Source organism: Pelecanus crispus, chromosome 1, assembly GCF_030463565.1.
Source record: "Pelecanus crispus isolate bPelCri1 chromosome 1, bPelCri1.pri, whole genome shotgun sequence".
In the NCBI taxonomy this organism is placed as follows: domain Eukaryota; kingdom Metazoa; phylum Chordata; class Aves; order Pelecaniformes; family Pelecanidae; genus Pelecanus; species Pelecanus crispus.
Genome location: NC_134643.1, coordinates 13,721,638 through 13,739,320, shown reverse-complemented (window position 1 = coordinate 13,739,320; position 17,683 = coordinate 13,721,638). Strand labels below are relative to the sequence as shown.

At 38.5% G+C, this 17,683-nt stretch overlaps 1 protein-coding gene across 2 annotated transcripts in view; it reads right to left on the bottom strand.

Annotated features, from left to right (window-relative positions):
- Nucleotides 1-17,683, bottom strand: part of MAGI2 (membrane associated guanylate kinase, WW and PDZ domain containing 2) — a 772,173-nt gene that overhangs the window by 239,880 nt on the left and 514,610 nt on the right. For both annotated transcript variants that reach the window (XM_075708348.1, XM_075708359.1), the window contains exons 4-5: nt 16,941-17,156; nt 6,058-6,271 (exon numbers count right to left, since the gene is read on the bottom strand). In XM_075708348.1, coding sequence (XP_075564463.1) covers nt 6,058-6,271; nt 16,941-17,156 — 430 coding nt within the window. The remainder of the gene's footprint in view (nt 1-6,057; nt 6,272-16,940; nt 17,157-17,683) is intronic.

The window sequence follows — 17,683 nt, the reverse complement described above, 5'->3', positions numbered from 1 at the left end:
TGGGAGTGCCTATCCTGTGAATCCCAGATAGCCTTGAGCAGTAGATAAGCACTTATGTACTCAGCCCAAACACAGTGGTGGTGCCTCTAGGCATTCGCAGGAAGAGGAGATGCTTATGTAAGATTTTTTGGGGAATATATAAATGCCTAAAGTCTCCTACAGTAATTTCTGCTGTTTAAGTTACTCTATTTTACTCAGGCAGTTAACTTCTGACAAAGAATGGGCTTCATCTCATGTGACTTCAACCATCTAGAAATTACACAGCTAATTGTGTAGGATTCCTCTCTATTCAAGGGAGAGGCACCTATACAGAATAATTTATCTTACCTATCTTCCAGTGGGACTGGGGACCTAAGTGTATTCTCTTAGTGACGTACTAGGTGCTATGGCATCTCTTAAATGGCCTCCAGCTGCCACTCCAAGAAAGGCACTGGTTTTGACAGGTTCTGTGTCATATCTGCCAGGTTCATGGAGATGTCTTAGGCTATTAGTGTGCCTCTACAGTAGTGCTTTGGCTCAGATTAGGCGGTCACTTTTCAAGTGAATCTCTCAGTTATCTTCATTTACACACTGAACATTCTCCCAGCTTGTAAGCTTCTTTCATTTGGATTTAAACCAGATGATACACAGCAAGAGGTCACCTAACGCACTTCAGCCATTCACAGGCATGCAGCCCGTGGCACCTGAAAAGACCTAGTAGTTGTTGATGCTGGGTCATCAGCTCCAAGTGTTTCACTCTGCAGTCTACTGATATTGCTAATTTAGATATGGACATGGTTTAGATCAGAAAGAATTTAGACTGGTTTTAACTCAAATTTGGTCTCATGGACTGAATTTGGGGGTTCAGGGGTTGGAGACAATTAAGTGCACTCCTAGAGATCAACTTTCTTTATAGTTTCATCTGAAAGGAATCCAGTTCATGTATTCTGAAATCACAGTGCTTGGAGACAGCCAGAAGATTTGCTTCAAAAGTGTACTCTTGACACAAACTTACATACTACTGCAGATGTACCCTTGGATATCCGAGGGCATCTTTACCGGTAGAAGCACCTACATTTAGGCAAATTAATTCTACCCTTATCTCTGGACAGGATGAATCAGCCTCTGGAGGTAATTATCCCTCTCCGTTGACCACAAAAGGAGCCTTGGCAACTGGTTTATACTAGATACCTAATGCTATACGGCAAGCCAGGTGAGCTGAATCTTCTAGTTCAATAAATATAAAGGAGAAAAATTATAATACCACTACAAACATCAGAGGAAAGGTGTTGGAAGAGGAATTCTGCAGAACATAGCAGCAGAGACCTTTGGGGGAAAGACAAGAAATAAGGAAGTGAGGAAAGACAAAAGGAGTTGAGCTGGCAGTTTGACCTGGATGTCAGCATAGATAAAAACAGCAAGTGAGAACAAGGGGGAATACACCACTAGTACAGACTGAGAACATCTTTATAACACCAGAAGACAGAAGAAGAAAAAAATTCATCATTCCCCAAATTCTTTCCAGTTCTACCATCTCCTCAGTCCTAATTAATTTGTCATGAGGCAAGGAAGTGGTCTCAGGAGAAAGAAACCGAGAGATCTTTTCTGCTGCCTGTCCCACTATATGTCATGTTGAAGTCTAAAGAGCATTAGAGATCTGACCATTGTCATGCTCACCAAAACTGACCAATTCAATACATAAACAAGGAAAAAAGAATTATGGACATCTATGATCAAATTCACATGAGCCCTGATAATTCAGTTGTCCACACAATAAAGTCATACTGATATAAGATGGCTTGTTTCCTAAAGAAGAAGAATTGCATCAGAAGTGAATATTAAAACAGCATGTGAAAGAAATCCTTCATCTTAATCGCTACTTAATTAAAGTAGTAGAAATAACCATACAGCCAAAATATAGAGAATTGCAATATTATGCACTGATATGCTGATGATGTAACATACTTGCAAAAGTGCCAAGCTAGCTTATAAGAGATTGGGTAATTATTGCAGGATATGGAAGTAATCTTGATCAGGTAGAAGGGTGCACTTCCACCTCAGCACTTAGTATCTTCTAGTACAAAAGGTAAGGTTATCAAATGTAATGGTGTAGCCAGGCTTAACTAATATATCCTGCTTTCTGATGGTGAACTGATGGAGCAACCAAGAACAGCTAAATATGTCATGATGCTTCAGGTAAGCAAGATGTTAGGATAAACATGTTATTCCTGCAATCAAAAGACTTTCCTACTGTAAAAACTACTAAGAAGAAGTACTGATCCCATTGAAGTCAGTAGCAATATTCTGAGAAACAAACTAGGTCAGGGTTTTACTTTTCCAATTTGTAGCTGTACTTCTTTTCAGGTAACACCTGAAATAGCACTAGCTGTATTCAAAAACTTAATGGCTGTTTTTTACTGTGAAGAGGAGAGTCCTTGGCAGAGGCCTATTTTATAGCTATTTTGTAGTCTTTTATGGAGGTCTCATAAAAAAAGCAGCTTTAACAACTAGAAAAATATATTGCAACAGGTCCAAAAAGCAATGCTGACTACACTGCTTGGAGAGGTAGGCGTTGAAGTAGGAAGAGACTGAATGTCTGTGAGATATACTGGAAAGTGGTTTGTTAAACCTCATGTGGACAAATTCTCCTAAAAATCATCACCACAAGTCAAAGATGATCCTTTAAAGATGTATTACAGAGGTTTGAGTTTATTCTAGACTTTTCTCCACTAACAAAACAATTATTAATGTTGTATAAGCAAAGGAAACCATATGTGCTTTTGAACAGTATAAATAGCTTTTGTTATGAGCTATGCAATGTCTTTGAGACTATTCATTAAGGCTTAGTTGTAGCTCAGCTTAATGAACTGCATCTCTTCCTGATTTAATGTTTACGTCTCCCTGCACCCCTTCCAGAGACCTCTGCTGCCTATAGGTGGATAGAGGGCTGGAGACTCTCGCAAAATCAATTCTGCCTTTTATAAATAAGTATCATAATGCATAACCATGTCTACAGGAGAGTCTATAATGTCATGGCGTATGTGATGGAGTTGGAGAGTTGGATGAGGGCTGCATTTAAGGCTGACTGCACATGATAGCAGACGCACCGAGAGACTTGGTCCTTTTCAACACTGCACTGGACCAACACAGCAAACATCGATTGCCTGGGATACAACACAGTCAATGTCTGCTGACTTTGTGAGGACAACACAACACTCATGTCTCTAGTATATGGTTGGAGAGTAGTTGGCAAGGTGAGGTCTGAATGCTATGGGGAATTCCAGCCTGGGAGAGGGAAAAACTAAAAATGAGTGATGGCTACAATTTATTTAAACACACCAAAATAGGTCACACTCGTAAGCCCTATTTAAAGTTGGAAAGAAGGAGCTGAACTGGAGGTTTTTTTGGTGGTATTCCAATTTATATACAGTGTTTTAATTATTACATGTTCTCATTAGCATATGTTCTCAATGAAAGCAAATGTAGGAGATGGACTCCTATTTGTGTGGTGTGTGCCTGTATTTGAAAATTTGGATTCATATGTAAGGGAGGCTGGAAACAGGCCAAGAAATGTACTTAAGTAGTGTTTCCTGAAAAACAGTGGTAAGTATTATGCAGTAAGAAGGGATCTCTTCCTGTTCTCTCTGTGAATGCTAACATAGGTAAACATAAGGTCATGCACCTAGGTCAAAAAAGGGAAAGAAAGGAAGAAATGGACAAAGCCATGCTCTAAAATACAACGATCCTCTGAATCATCCAGTGAATCTACTGTATGATTTTTTTTTTCTTTTTAGACCTTGAGGCACAGGAAATTCCTTCCAGTGCACTTTACAAAATGCTAACTGGGCCATTAATGATTAGCAACTAAATAATACTGTCTACAGACAGTTATCTTTCTTCTTATGGAGTCACTCCCTCTCTCACTGTAAATCTGCCACATTACTTCTGATGGCACTTTTGATAAATGAGCTCACTTACAAATTTTAGAGGTTAGTTTGAGGTGAATGAATGAAAAGGCTGTCATGAAATCTAAGAACATTGGATATACCTGTGACAACCTGCAACTTGAGATCGCTTACTGCTTGAAGTCCTTAGGGTTTAAAGACATAATTCACATGAGCCTCAAATAAAGCAATAAAAGATGCTGCCTAGTATGACTTCTTTTTTTCACCCATTGTGATGTACACTTTAAAAATGTTTGGTTTTCATCTATTATTTAATAATCTAGTACAATCTTTACTACTGTTAGGGGAGATGTTGTTAGACAAATAGGTTTTTGTTGTCTTTTTATCTTTCCGTTTTTTGCGAAAGCAAATGGAGTCTCTTTATGCCATTAACCAAAGTGACTTGTAAACAAAGAGGCAATTTAACAGCATCCCCACAGCATTACATTCCTACTTAACCCTGTGAAGACTGTGCAATGTGAAAACTCAAATGATCAAGGAGTTGTTCCTTTGCTAGGATTCAAGTAAATAATCTGGTATTTTTACAGATGTGTAATTGAACTTTTTTGCAATTTCATTATTCAAGAATATAATCCCAAAGGCAAGGAGCCCTTATAACAGTCTTTCTATCCAGTCTGCCCCTCTGACTGATTTCTCTGCTTTACATAACATTCATTTAGTGGAAGTGAATGATGAGCATTGTCAGAACTGCAGTGTAAACCAGAGCATTTCCAGGAAAGGAAGTAAGCTGTAACATCAAAGGAACTTGTGGAGTGGAATGGCTGCTCTGTAGAGCGGCAGGGCTATTTGCATTCACTGTATTGTAACAAAATATACATTTATTTTCTATTAAATTGCCTGCTGCAGTATTTACAACTGTCACAGTCTGGTGTGTTAGTGACCTACCCCTCATCCTGGCCCCCACCCTCCAACTGTATCACACATTTTTGTTACAACAAGTAAAATAAAAGTGCCACCTAATTCAGTTGCTTTCTGTCAGAGCATTCAATATGTGCAGAAAAATTAAATTTGGGAGTGAGGTAAGAAGGAAAGAAGGGTTTGAGCTAGCTCTGAAGCTATCCTAGTTCTTCTCTGCTTGCTTGGGCAAAGTTACTATAATTACTCTTTTTCTAGAATAAGCATATTTTTGCCCTTTTCAGCAAAGACACTTATGTTTTAATAGTTACTGCTCTTTTCAGCCTTGTATATGCCAGAAGCTATAGTTGGTCACGCCAGTGTTCCTGAAAAATCACATGCATAGCTTTATTCTTATAATTTGTTTACACTTCATGTGATAGTCATAAAATTTTACATGAAATAAGGGACTTAAAGCAGAAGTGACACCACCAAATGTTATTTTTACCTATTAATAATCAGAATAATTGTTAACACTCCAAATTGTTTGAGGCAGTTCCTTAAAGCAAACAGAAATGTTACTGCTACCTCTTTAAGTAGTGTGCTGCTGCTGAAGATGTTGTTTTTTCCTTTCTCTTTTTTTTTGTGGAACATGAGCTTATATGAACCCATTCATTTTGCTGTGTTCTTATTCCAGTAACATGTATTAATGACAGAACTTAAAGAAGAAAGAACTTTGATATCCATTTGTTCAATGAGTTGGCTAATTAACAACAGTAGCAGCAGGTATGTATAGCCTACCAAAAGGAAAATCTTTCTACACATAATTAATTCTCTTTATTGTCCACTCATTTATTTTATTATTTCTAAATATAACATGGCCTCCCTCTACTGTTCACTAGCTAGTTTTTAGCTCACCTATCTTTCTTTCTTTAAATTGGCAAAAAGCTCAACCCTCTCCACCTCTGCCTACATAAGGAAGAACCCAGAGATTGTGCTACTCTCCCATAAGCACCAGAACAGCACAAAAGCCTTGCCAGAAGAAACAGCTTTAATTGCTGCCACTGAAGTGCTAAGCAGTTCAGTTGCCTATCTTAAAAAACAGCATGCTTCAATGTAAGTCAGTAATGCAGGGATTGCCACCAGCTCTTAGGAGCCTTGACAGCCAGAACATTCCTGCTGTTTTAAAGAGGAGTGCAATGCTCCACTCCACCATTCAAACCATTTCCCCACCCAGTTAAATACAATACAGCTATTAGAAAGAGAAGAAATGACTCACTCAATAAAGTAGACTTCCCCCTTTTCTGTATAAGCCATTTCCCAGTTATCAGGCAGTGGGCCCAAGTCATCATTCTCTTCAGGTTTAGTCTGCTTTGTTACATCCATATCGTCCTTTGCTTCTTCAGGCTGAGTATATCCTGGTGCAGGACAAGGTTGGGTGGAAGATACCTCACCTGAGACACCTGTACTCTTTTCTTCATGTTCACTTGATTCTACAAGAGAAGAAAAATTACAGGTTTTGGATATCCAAGCTAATGGTGGAGAATTTACAGGGTGCAAGTCTCCAAAGCAATACTCTATGAACTGCAAGTCTTGAAATAAGGAGAAAAATTCTGTTGGTTTTACACAAGGGTCCCTCTGATGATGCATTTTAGCTGGAACACAATAAAAGAAAATAAGGCAATAAAAACCAAGTGAAACAAGAAACTAATGAAGAGCTAAAAAACAAGCCAAATAGTTCTGGCTTGTTACGTCCCAGGAGTCCTTCCAGACTAGCAGTTAGCATTGAGCAGAAGGCAGCCTCATATCCAGCAGCGCCACTGTCTTGTGTCTTAACTTTTCAAACTATACACGCATAAAGCAAGTACCCTGCTGTTTTACTACAAACAACAGATCCTTTTCAATTAAAAAAGTATATACACTAATTGCTTTACCTATATCCATACATCAAAGAAATCAATATGACATCCATCAACTCATAGCAACATATTAACTGTATAGAAAGTGGTTGTGATTTCATTACTGGTATAATCTGTGGGAGGCTTAGTTTCCCACAGCCAATGCCAAATGCTTCTTAGATGCAATATGATTGTGTCTCACTGTGACCAAGAACATATTCAGGAAGGAGTCTTCCTTTCCTGTATCTTTTTCAGTACTTGATCTTTCACTTTTTATTGATTTTACTTTCCATAAAATCAGCAATTAAAAAAATGTGGTGTCCAACAGTGTCTCTACCACTATCAGTTCCCACAGTCCAGTCCACATACTTCTAGTTAAGTTAAGCAAGTGTAGTAGAACTTAGCGATACTTGTTAAAACATCCACTGAACACAAATACAAGACAAAACCACAAAGATACCTCAAAAAAAATCAGCTAAATAGGGAGCAGGTGTGCAATATCAGGAGTCTAAATGTGCCTTATGCACATTGTTGAACACTTACCTTCACACATAAGAATCTACACGCTTATTTGCATGAATGACTATCACATAGCAGGCCTTCCATGCACACAACTATTGACAGTGGAGAAAACACAATCTTTTCTTGACTACTTCTAGCTCAAACAGAGGATGCTTGAGAGAACTTGTCCTACTAAAGAAAGACATTACTTCATCCTTAGAGGTGAATAAATTTGGTTGACTGGTCTACTAGGTATGTGTTTGTAAGCTGTGTTTTATCACAGGGTCTATCTAGGATCTGTTTCTTGAAAAAATGTGGCAGGAACCTGTTGCCTCAGTGGACACCAGAAGCTCTCATCCTTGGATCCTTTTTCCTGTTGCACTTAAATGAAGCCTGATTTCACTGAAAAAGTATTCAGACCCTTATTTTTGGCCAAATGAACTCCAACTAAAATAAATTCACAATTTCAATATATTGACTGAATGTCCAGTGACTATGATGGGACTAGTCAGATGGCTGAAATGACCCTATATATCAAGTTAAGTAAACCAAATTCAGTCCTGCTTAGGTTAGTTGTTCAGTTTCCAGATAGTTAAAATGAGAGGAGATGAATCTCAGACCTAGTGAACATAGCTTTACATTAGGTTACGTGAAGGCTAATAACATAAGCTCACCAATAGGTGAAAATCATAGGAACAAACACCATGAATGTCAGAGGAGAACTGAGAACAAACTGTGAACTTGTACACCAGTATTTAATCAAATCGATACATAATTGGTGTAACAGAGGCTAGATTGAGACTACTGTAGTTTGTTCATAAAGATATGTAAGGAATGAAGGAAGTAGGTATGATTTTGTATCATCAAAAATGTATATACACTTGCTGTGAATAATACTATATGGACTATACTGAAGTCTGTGGATAATTATAAAAAAAAGAAAGGAGAAAATATGTTTTTAAAAGAAGTCAACAAAGTAGTCTACAATAAAGTTCAAGATGATGACAACTTTATAAATGGACTAATGGTGTATCCAGAGCACAGAACTATGCTGATACTTGTGTGAAACATGTAGGAGGTGGAAGACGACTTGGGTGAAATAATCTAATTTGTGATGCTTAAGACAGCAAGAAAGAAGAGCAACAAAAAATTAACAACAATGGTCTTAAACCCCCCAGATTTTCATAAACTCACAGAATTAATAAATTTAATGTTATGGCAAGCAATAGTAAGGGAAAAGGGGTTCAGGAGAACTGGTAAAGACTGAATAAACAATACTAAGAGTTCAAGAACAAATTGTCCTAACAAAAAAGAAAAATAGTAAGTATAATCAGAGATCATTTTGATTAAGCCATGACTTTCAATGGACTACTATTTGATATAAAATTGTACAAAATGTGAAAACTATATTAAGTTGTTAAGGATGAACACAGAAAAACAATATGGGCATGTAACAGCAAAGCAGAACAGTCAGTCTAGAAAATGAGATAGTCGGGGACATCAGAGGTGACAAGAAAACTTTCTGTAAGTTCATTAAGAAGAAGACCAAAAGCAGACTCATTTGACTATGTGGGAAGGAAGGAAAGTTAATAATATATGACGCATAAAAAAGCCAAGGCAGTTAGTGCTTTTTTTTGCCTCAGTCGCTATTGCAAAAAGATTACCTGTGATTAAATGACTAACATAATTAACGTCAGCAATTTGGCTAAAGAACTCAGAGTAGAGTGGGCAGAGAACAGGTCAGGTACAACTTAGATGAAGCACCCATTGTCAGTTGGCAGAGCCTGATGAAGTAAAACCTAGGCTACTGAGGCAACCAATGAAGCAGACTCATGGCTAGCAATGGCTACACCTTTGAGAATTCATGGAGAAAAGAAACTTAGGAAACACAGTCTTGGCTTCAGCAAAGTACCCATGATTTAGGTTTTCAGATAGTTTTATATTCTTAATTTCTGAGCACCTAAGTTCCCTTTGAAATAATTTGCTCAATTAGGTCATTACGTCTTTTTGTAAATAAAGGGAGGAGGAAGACCCATGAAACTAACTTCACATCTTTCTATTTTTAATTCCTAGAAGGATGTTGGGACCAGAAATCAAACCACCTACATGTAAGCTCTTCAAAGGTGATAAACAATTGTCAAGGTTTTTCAGGAAGAAATTGTGTCAAACTAATCGTATTTCATTTCATGACAGAGTAACAGGTGCTGCTCCTTGGGGAGAAATGGTACATATAGCTTTCATGATCTTAAAAAAAGACTTTTGACACTGACACATGCAGCCTTTTAGAACAGTGTGAAAAAAAAATAGATCCAGTCTTGAACAAGGTGGTGGTCTATAGCTCTACAGGCATATGCAGCTCATGCTGCTAAATCTTAACTCATATTTGAACTACATGTTATTATAATCATTTTATGCTGTTTGGAAATGTCTGTGGGAAGAAATGAATTAGCAAGAAACACAACAGCAAGTTTTGCTTAGTTGCATCCCACAGCAAAGCAGTAGGATCCCAGGGGAGCTGAAGTCCCCTCCTTATCTACCACTCCCAAATCTGCCCCTTTCCCCTGCCTTGGCTTTCCAAAATATGTGGCATCTGTCTGGTGCAAAATGCCAAAATCAGCTGTAAAAATATAAGATGGGCAGCAAATGCCTAGGCAGAATTCCTGGTGAAAATACAATGGAGGTATGGGGATGTGTGAGGGATGTCTAACCATTATCTCCAATCAATAATGATGCTATTGCAAGAGAAAAACAAGGACCATAATAGGCAGGAAGAGTAAGCATATGTGATACAGGGCCTTCCACCTTCAGCTACAGTAAGGTTTAATCAGGAGTACGGTGCCCAGTTTCAAGAATTTCATGTCAAGGAAGATGCAAAATAGTCCATTGGACAGAAAAGAAATAAAAAAATAAAAAAAAAAAATTGGAATTATGGAAAGATTGAAAAACAGGTGGTTTTAGTCTTGAGGAGAAATGACTGATGGATAGGGGAAGCATTTTCAAATATGTAAGTTTCCTGCAAAGCAGAGAGGATATATGGTCTCCACTTCCCTGAGAACAGGACAATGCAATTGCTGATAAATTCTTTGGGTTTTTTGTTCTTATCTCTGCAAAGCAAAAGTTCTCATCTGTCTTAAGCATCATTGACTGATCTGTGAGTTGTATTCCTGAGGCTACCTGCAGTCTTGACCACATTTCTACTACAGAAGGATGCTGTACAGATTAAACTGAAGACAAGACATAAGACCACATGGTACATATGACTGCAGTAGAACAAATAAATTTGCAGCACAGGTGCATTACACACAATGGCTAATGATCAGCCAATTGGTCTGATGCACAGATGTGGTGACATTGCTGTGCCTTGGGATTTTAGCATGATATCTGTAATATGTGTTCTTTCTCAAGATCTTATTTTTGATAGGTCTGATGAGGTCATTTTCTTGATTTTCAATAACTACACTAACAAATCCCAGCCATCATGATAGAAGAAAAAAAATGTGAAAATTAAGCCCTGGTGATTAGAAGAAATATTCTGAGCTTGTCTAAGACAGAGATTGTTATCAAAACATAGCGTGGAAAAAAGGAACCTGATGCTTATTTAACAACTTAAAAATATAATTATTTTAAAGTGAATCTCATGAATTACTAATTCCTGGATCATTATCTTTAAATAGCTTACTTTGATAATGGAGAAGGCATCATGAAAAGGTAGAATTGCCTAGTGCCATTTAATAACATTAAGTTTTACACAACGAACATCCTAGTCACACTTGTCTGGAATACAACCCTATGGTGTCATCTTATCTTTTGTTTTATGTATCTATCACTCACATACTCCAGGTAAGGTAGATATTCACCTTACTGGTTTTCTTTCTGCTAATATATAATCATAGAATCATATCATAGAATGCTTTGGGTTGGAAGGGACCTTTAGAGGCCATCCAGCCCAACCCCCTGCAGTGAGCAGGGACAGCTTTAACCACATCAGGGTGCTCAGAGCCCCGTCCAACCTGGCCTGGAATGTTGCCAGGGATGGGGCCTCTACCACCTCTCTGGGCAACCTGTTCCAGTGCTTCACCACCCTCATTGTAAAAAATTTCTTTCTTATGTCTAGTCTAAATCTTTTCTTCTGTAGTTTAAATCCATTATTCCTTCTCCTGTCACAACAGGCCTTGCTAAAAAGATTGTCCCCATCTTTCCTGTAGGCCCCCTTTAAGTACTGGAAGGTTGCACTAAGGTCTCCCTACAGCCTTCTCCAGGCTGAACAACCCCAACTCTCTCAGCCTGGCCTCATAGGAGAGGTGCTCCAGCCCTCGGATCATTTTGGTGGCCCTCTTCTGGACCCGCTCCAGCATGTCCATGTCCTTCTTGTGCTGAGGGCCCCAGAGCTGGACGCAGCACTCCAGGTGGGGTCTCACCAGAGCAGAGCAGAGGGGCAGAATCACCTCCCTCGACCTGCTGGACACGCTTCTTGTGATGCAGCCCAGGATGGGGTTGGCTTTCTGGGCTGCAAGCGCACATTGCCGGCTCATGTCCAGCTTTTCATCCACCAGTACCCCCAAGTCCTTCTCTGCAGGGCTGCTCTCATAATCATACATAATGTTTGATTTGACAAAAACCAGTTCTGGTTAGAAACTAGTAGTGTCTTAAATGTACAAATAAAATTTGAAACACTACAGTAACACACTGTGAGCACAAATATTTATCTTCAGACAACATATCACATAAAAAAGGATCCTAAAATTGTACCATAATATGGGTGCAGAAGTATTTTTGTCACTAAAAAAACAATCCATTGACTTTACATCAAGTGAAATAGCCTACTAGAGCTGCTGTCTCGCTACAAAACAGATGACATGGTCCAGTTTTCAAAAGCAGTTTAGCACACTATCTGAACTGTGTGTGTCATGGGAAGTGACAGAAAAAGCACCAGTGAAGCACCAGCAAGTTATTGCATATGTGGAATACAAAGACCTTTTTGACAAAGATAATACGTATGTTAAAAATGCCTACTTATCGTTAAATACTGGAAGTTCATCTCTGCAGTACTCCAAATACCAGCAGTTAAAATATTACTGGTTAATACAACATATTCTCTATGTAGCTCTTAGGCAACCTAGTGAGCATTTTTTTAGAAATAACTGGTAGTTATGTTTTAATAGTCTCAGAATTTGAGCCTTCATCAATGCTGTTGCTTGCACTTTAAATTGTTTCTATTGTTTATAGTTTAACCCTTGAAATTTGCCATCTAAACATGTAAGTGCGCCTTCTCACTTTATTCCTTTATTTTAATGCTGCAGATTATTCATGCGGTAAACTTTAAAAACTTATTCTCTTCTTCCAAAAGTATCAACCCAGATGACCTAAGCAATATCAGCAGAGAACAAATCAAAGGAAATATTATTAAATAGTAACTTATGGAGTGGTTTTAACAGCTCTGAAGGAAAATATTGCGGCTCTTTATAGCTTATTGTATCTAAATGACTAATTTGTTAAATTCTGCACGGGAAACAGCCCATCCATTTTAAATAACTGTTGGATACAAGAGTAGTTTAACTCATGTTTTCTGAGCTATGTGCATCTATTTTCTTGGGAAAATATCACTCTGCAGCCTTGGAGCTGCTCCCTTTCCCACAGAGCTGTAGCCATACTTGGGTTTTGGTGCTTTGCAATGGAGGCACTGTTCCCACTGACTACTAACACAATAAGAACTAGGAGCTGATGTCGGGGAAGGAAAACAGGGCACATGGAGACCGGGTGAGCATAGGGTATTCTGTAGGTCATAGGTTGTGACCTAGCTGTGATAAATTGAGTTTAGAGAACACACGCACAACAGAAAAAACCATGGACTCCAATTTTTGTATTTTTTAAAATCTCATGGCTCTTGGATGCTGTGTGTGTTATTTTTATGCCTCTGGCTGTCTTTGCTGTGTAATAATAAAAGAATAAACTCAACCTGTTCCTTGGGACTAGTGCACCTTGTGTGGTGATTGACGGCATTGGGACTTTAGCCTTTTGCTTCATTATCAACCTAAGGCATGGAATGATCATTTTGAAACTTTATGTCATATCTTATCCCTCAATTAATTTGAGCCTGCCAGAACTTTCATTCTCTGGGTGCAACTTATCATTGCTCATGTAATGTCAGAATAATGCATATACATAAACATTCTTTCAGTGTTAGAGTGGTTCTTCTGGAGTTTGGATGATAAACACTTAATCAGTCAGAAGTGTGAAGCGAATGTGACATGACCAACACAGTGTCAAATCACGATGCTGGCTCTGAAGGAGACTGACTTAATTCTCTGCAGACACGAACAGCAACAGAAGTGAAAAATGAATGTTTGACAAGCAGGTTGCAATTTGACCTAGAGTCTTTTTACCTCTCTTGTCAAAGCATCAGTTTTGCAGAAATCATTCATTTCAATGCAGTGTCCATCAGGAAAGGCTTCTCAGGTGCAAGATGTCTCACCCAAACCAGTGAATGGCAGAGACCCAACCCTGAGTAGCCAGAAGTCCAGTAATGTGAGCAACTGCACTAGGTATGAGAAACCCAATGCTAACTCTAGACCTGACTGTCTTAACAGCTAATCTATAGACTGTGTCTCTCATATGCTGCTTGGCAAATAGCAGGACTCTTCATTTAAATTTAGTGATCTAGGCTCCTGTGTATCTGTAAACTGAATTAAGCATTCTAGATTGCAGGGGTGATACCCTAAAATGGGTATCTAAACCACCTATGCTCTCTTACTCTTTGGAATTTCCTCTTTCTCCTTACTTCATATAAAGAGAGCAGAAACAAGTAGCTCAAACAAAAAGTAAGGCATTTAGGCATATAATTTATTAAAGTTGAATGAGATAAATCCCATCTCCCAATTAATACTATTCTGTCCTGAGAGAAGTTGATCCAGGATGAAGAACTGAGAGTGCTCCATTCTAAAATGGCCAAAAGCCCCATCCTAAAGAAGGGAGAAGGCTTCCTGTTGGGTTCTGAGCTGAGGACAGGCGAAAAAAATCAGAAAGAATAAACACATTGAGCAGCACAAATTAACAAAACAACAATTATGGAGAACACTTGAAGATCTCCAGTCTGTCCAAATACAATTGTCTGAGGGAAATCTGATGGCCTATAAAGCAAGGTATATGGAAGTGAATTAATGAAAAATTGATTCCTACTAATAAAGCTCAACAGATGCACAGATTATCTTGACAGACACTGAAAAGTGGTCTGAAAGATCAGAACAAAAGCACAAAAATCTCTGCAACTACAAATGTCACTTATTGGTCTATTAAAGACAGGTTTATTTTCTTCAGATTCATCTTAGATCTGTTACTATCTCACCCTAGCAGTCCTAGGTGTTACAGCAGTCCTTTGCCTTGCCAGCACTCTGATACCTTTGGCAGTTAATAAGTCATTAAGTTGCTGAGCATCTATAAAAAAGGTATCAATGTTCAGATGTCCCAAGAGTCCTACACTTAACAAAAGACTCCTATTAGAAGTGAAGCATTTAAAATAGAACACATTTTCTAAAAGAACTGGAAATAACAAATATCCTGCCTTGGTTGCTTCTTTATACAAACTGGATTGCTCTCTCCACCAAGAGTTTTAAAAGAGAAAGAAAAAAAAAGATATTCTGGTTTTCCTGATTATCCAAAGACACTAACTAAAAATGCACACACATTTTAGAGGTAGCTAAGAGTCTGTCAGCTCACAGAGAAAATGACTGCAGTAACAGGGTCTGTGGGAGCTACGCTGTCCAACAAAGGCAACACAGCATGTATGTTCAAAGCTGCTTTGCTACAATCCCCAAAGTCTTCAATCAGTGTAACTGAACAACAAAACCCTGCTTATGAAACCATGAGAGCCAACACAGGCACTGCTTGTTCTGCTGGCCACACCTACAGGAATTACTTTGAGGGGGCAAGGAGGGGGAGGAGGGGGGCTGGTTTACACTGATGTTCATGTATTTCATTTTTTAACATAGCACGTGCCAGTGCCTGTTTCTTGGGTGCTGCCTTGTCATCCTTCACATAGAACTTGTCTGGGAGAAGCAAATTATAGGTGTACAATACAAGAAGAAAAGCAGGTAAACATTGCTTCTTGATCCAGTTCGAGCTGAAACATATTGCCCTGGAAATTGCTCCTCAGCAATGGTCCATTATGTGACACATTTCGAATAACTGCAAAGAATGATTTTTCTAATGATTTCTACAATACACATCAGAGACCAAATCCTGCCTTTGCCTCTTTCACTGTGGAAGTATCCTGGCAACAAAGCCAGTGCTGATGTTTTATGTAAGGATTTCTGGGCTTCGTTCTTTTCTGCTTAGCTGTGTAGGAAAGGCACTAAGTGTCAGAGCATTGCAGACAGATGCAATGTTCTGTGGAAGGGATGAGCAAGGCTCATGCAGCATGTGATGGCAATGGCCAGGGAGTAACACTGCAGACCTTTGGCAAGCCGAGAGGGAAGCATGAGATCTACTCTCACCCCACCGCTCCCCGCCCCCTTCCTTGTAGATGGTGATTGATTCTGCACAGGGATTTCCCCTTACATGTAATGTTAGGCAATAACTACAGAAAAGCATGTGGCAAATACATCCTTGATGGGAAGATACTAAATTCCATATACTTTCTAATGCATTAGGAGAAAAAAAGTATACGTAGAATCTGCAGTATGAAAATTCTTTTTACGGTGCTTAGAAGATTAGGTAATGGATTTTTTGTTTCACATTAACCTATACATTTAGAGAACTTACAATATTCCATTTTACCTTCTCATCCATATAATTGTCACTACAGACTTCTATTTCAAGAATTGTTTCTGAATTTCTAAGTTCACCAAAAAGGATTCCCAGTTGTTTCTCAGGGAGATATAGAAGTCTGAATTCTTTAATTTCCTACTTGAACAACAACAACAAATCATTTCTTAAATGGTATTTCAGAATAAAAATGATTGAGTACTGTAAAATGATGACTTGCTGAAATGTTGAAGGGGAAGCTGATTACCTGCTTGGGAAAAGGCTGAAGTACTCTCACTCAGGAGACCAGTCAGCATCTTGAGCCCCTTTTTTTCTGTAGAACTATGATCCAAGGGGTAAAACATGAGCTGCCTTTTAGGACTAGACATCTGAAACCTTTATCAGCTTCATGCAGGCTCTGGAACATTGCTGGAAAGGGTCCTTCCTGGTAGTATTGCCAGCTAAGTCTCATTGGCACTGCCACAAATTTCTTAATATGATGACAACTTTACTCTTCCACAATATTACTAAGATTTCATAACAATTTACAAAAGTTCACTTCATAATGTAGTGAACTGTCTTGTATCAGCATGTGAGAACAAGGAGACGTGAAACACAGAGACTAGATTCATTTGACCAAATTACAGTTCTCTAGACTCCCTCTATAGACAATGGAGAGAAATAGTCACTTGTGATTGATTTCCTAACCTAGAAATCTAAAACAGGTCACATGAACTGTATTCAGAAAGTAGATATTTTTCTCTTTGGTCTATAAATAGGGTTCAAAGTGACTAGTTCAGAGACAGATATTTTTATGGCAGCTGAGGTAAGTGAGATGACTCCCTGAAATGGAGGTTAAGTAATTTGGTTTCGGCTTGAGAGAAATCCTATTATTCAGGATTCCTGGCTTTCAGTCTTGCAAGAACATCCTTACCTGAACATGCATATTCTCACTGCAGAAGGAGGTAACTGAGGACTTTGTGAATAACAGAAACTCATTGCAAAGTAAGAAGGAAGAACAGACCTGGTGTTACTGTCACGTCATTTCCATTGACCACAGGTCTTTCTTCCTCTTCTTCCTCTGGTGGTTCAATACCTGTCTTCTCCATATTGCTCACAGACTTATTCCTTTTGCGTTTGCCTTCAGCCCCGGGAGTTGCACCTGGGAGGATCTGATCTGTTACATTTAACAGCAATGGAGCTGGTTCTGCTGGAGGCTTCGGAGTGCCGTAATAGTTGTCTGGAAAGAAAGGAGAAGAAATAACACATAAATTTGCAGAAATACATCTGCTGCTGCTTCTTCTTTTGGCTTAGATTAATGGGATTATGTGAGGTGGGATCTGATTCATTATGTAATATAAAGATTTGTTCATAATGTTTCCTGTGAAGTTAAATATTCACTTTTCATGAAATGGTAATTAATTTTCTTGTGATCAAATCATGCTTACAGGTATATATCATATCAACACTTCCTGAAACTTTAACAGGGTAAGTTAACATTCCTCTCATCCAAATACCCAACAAATAGGCAGCATAACAGAGCTGTTTTCTTATTTCAAACCATTAGTTAGGACAAATTAGTTTTGTAATATTTATGCCACAATACCAGAATTTCTGAAGGATCAAAAGGACCATAAAAGTATTGGCTATTCACTATGTTATGTCATTTTCACACCGTGCAAATTCTCTCACCTGCTTAGAAAGTAAATAATCATTCAAAGATTCAGAGATTTGCAGTTTTCTGTAATGCTTGCACTATCTCATTTT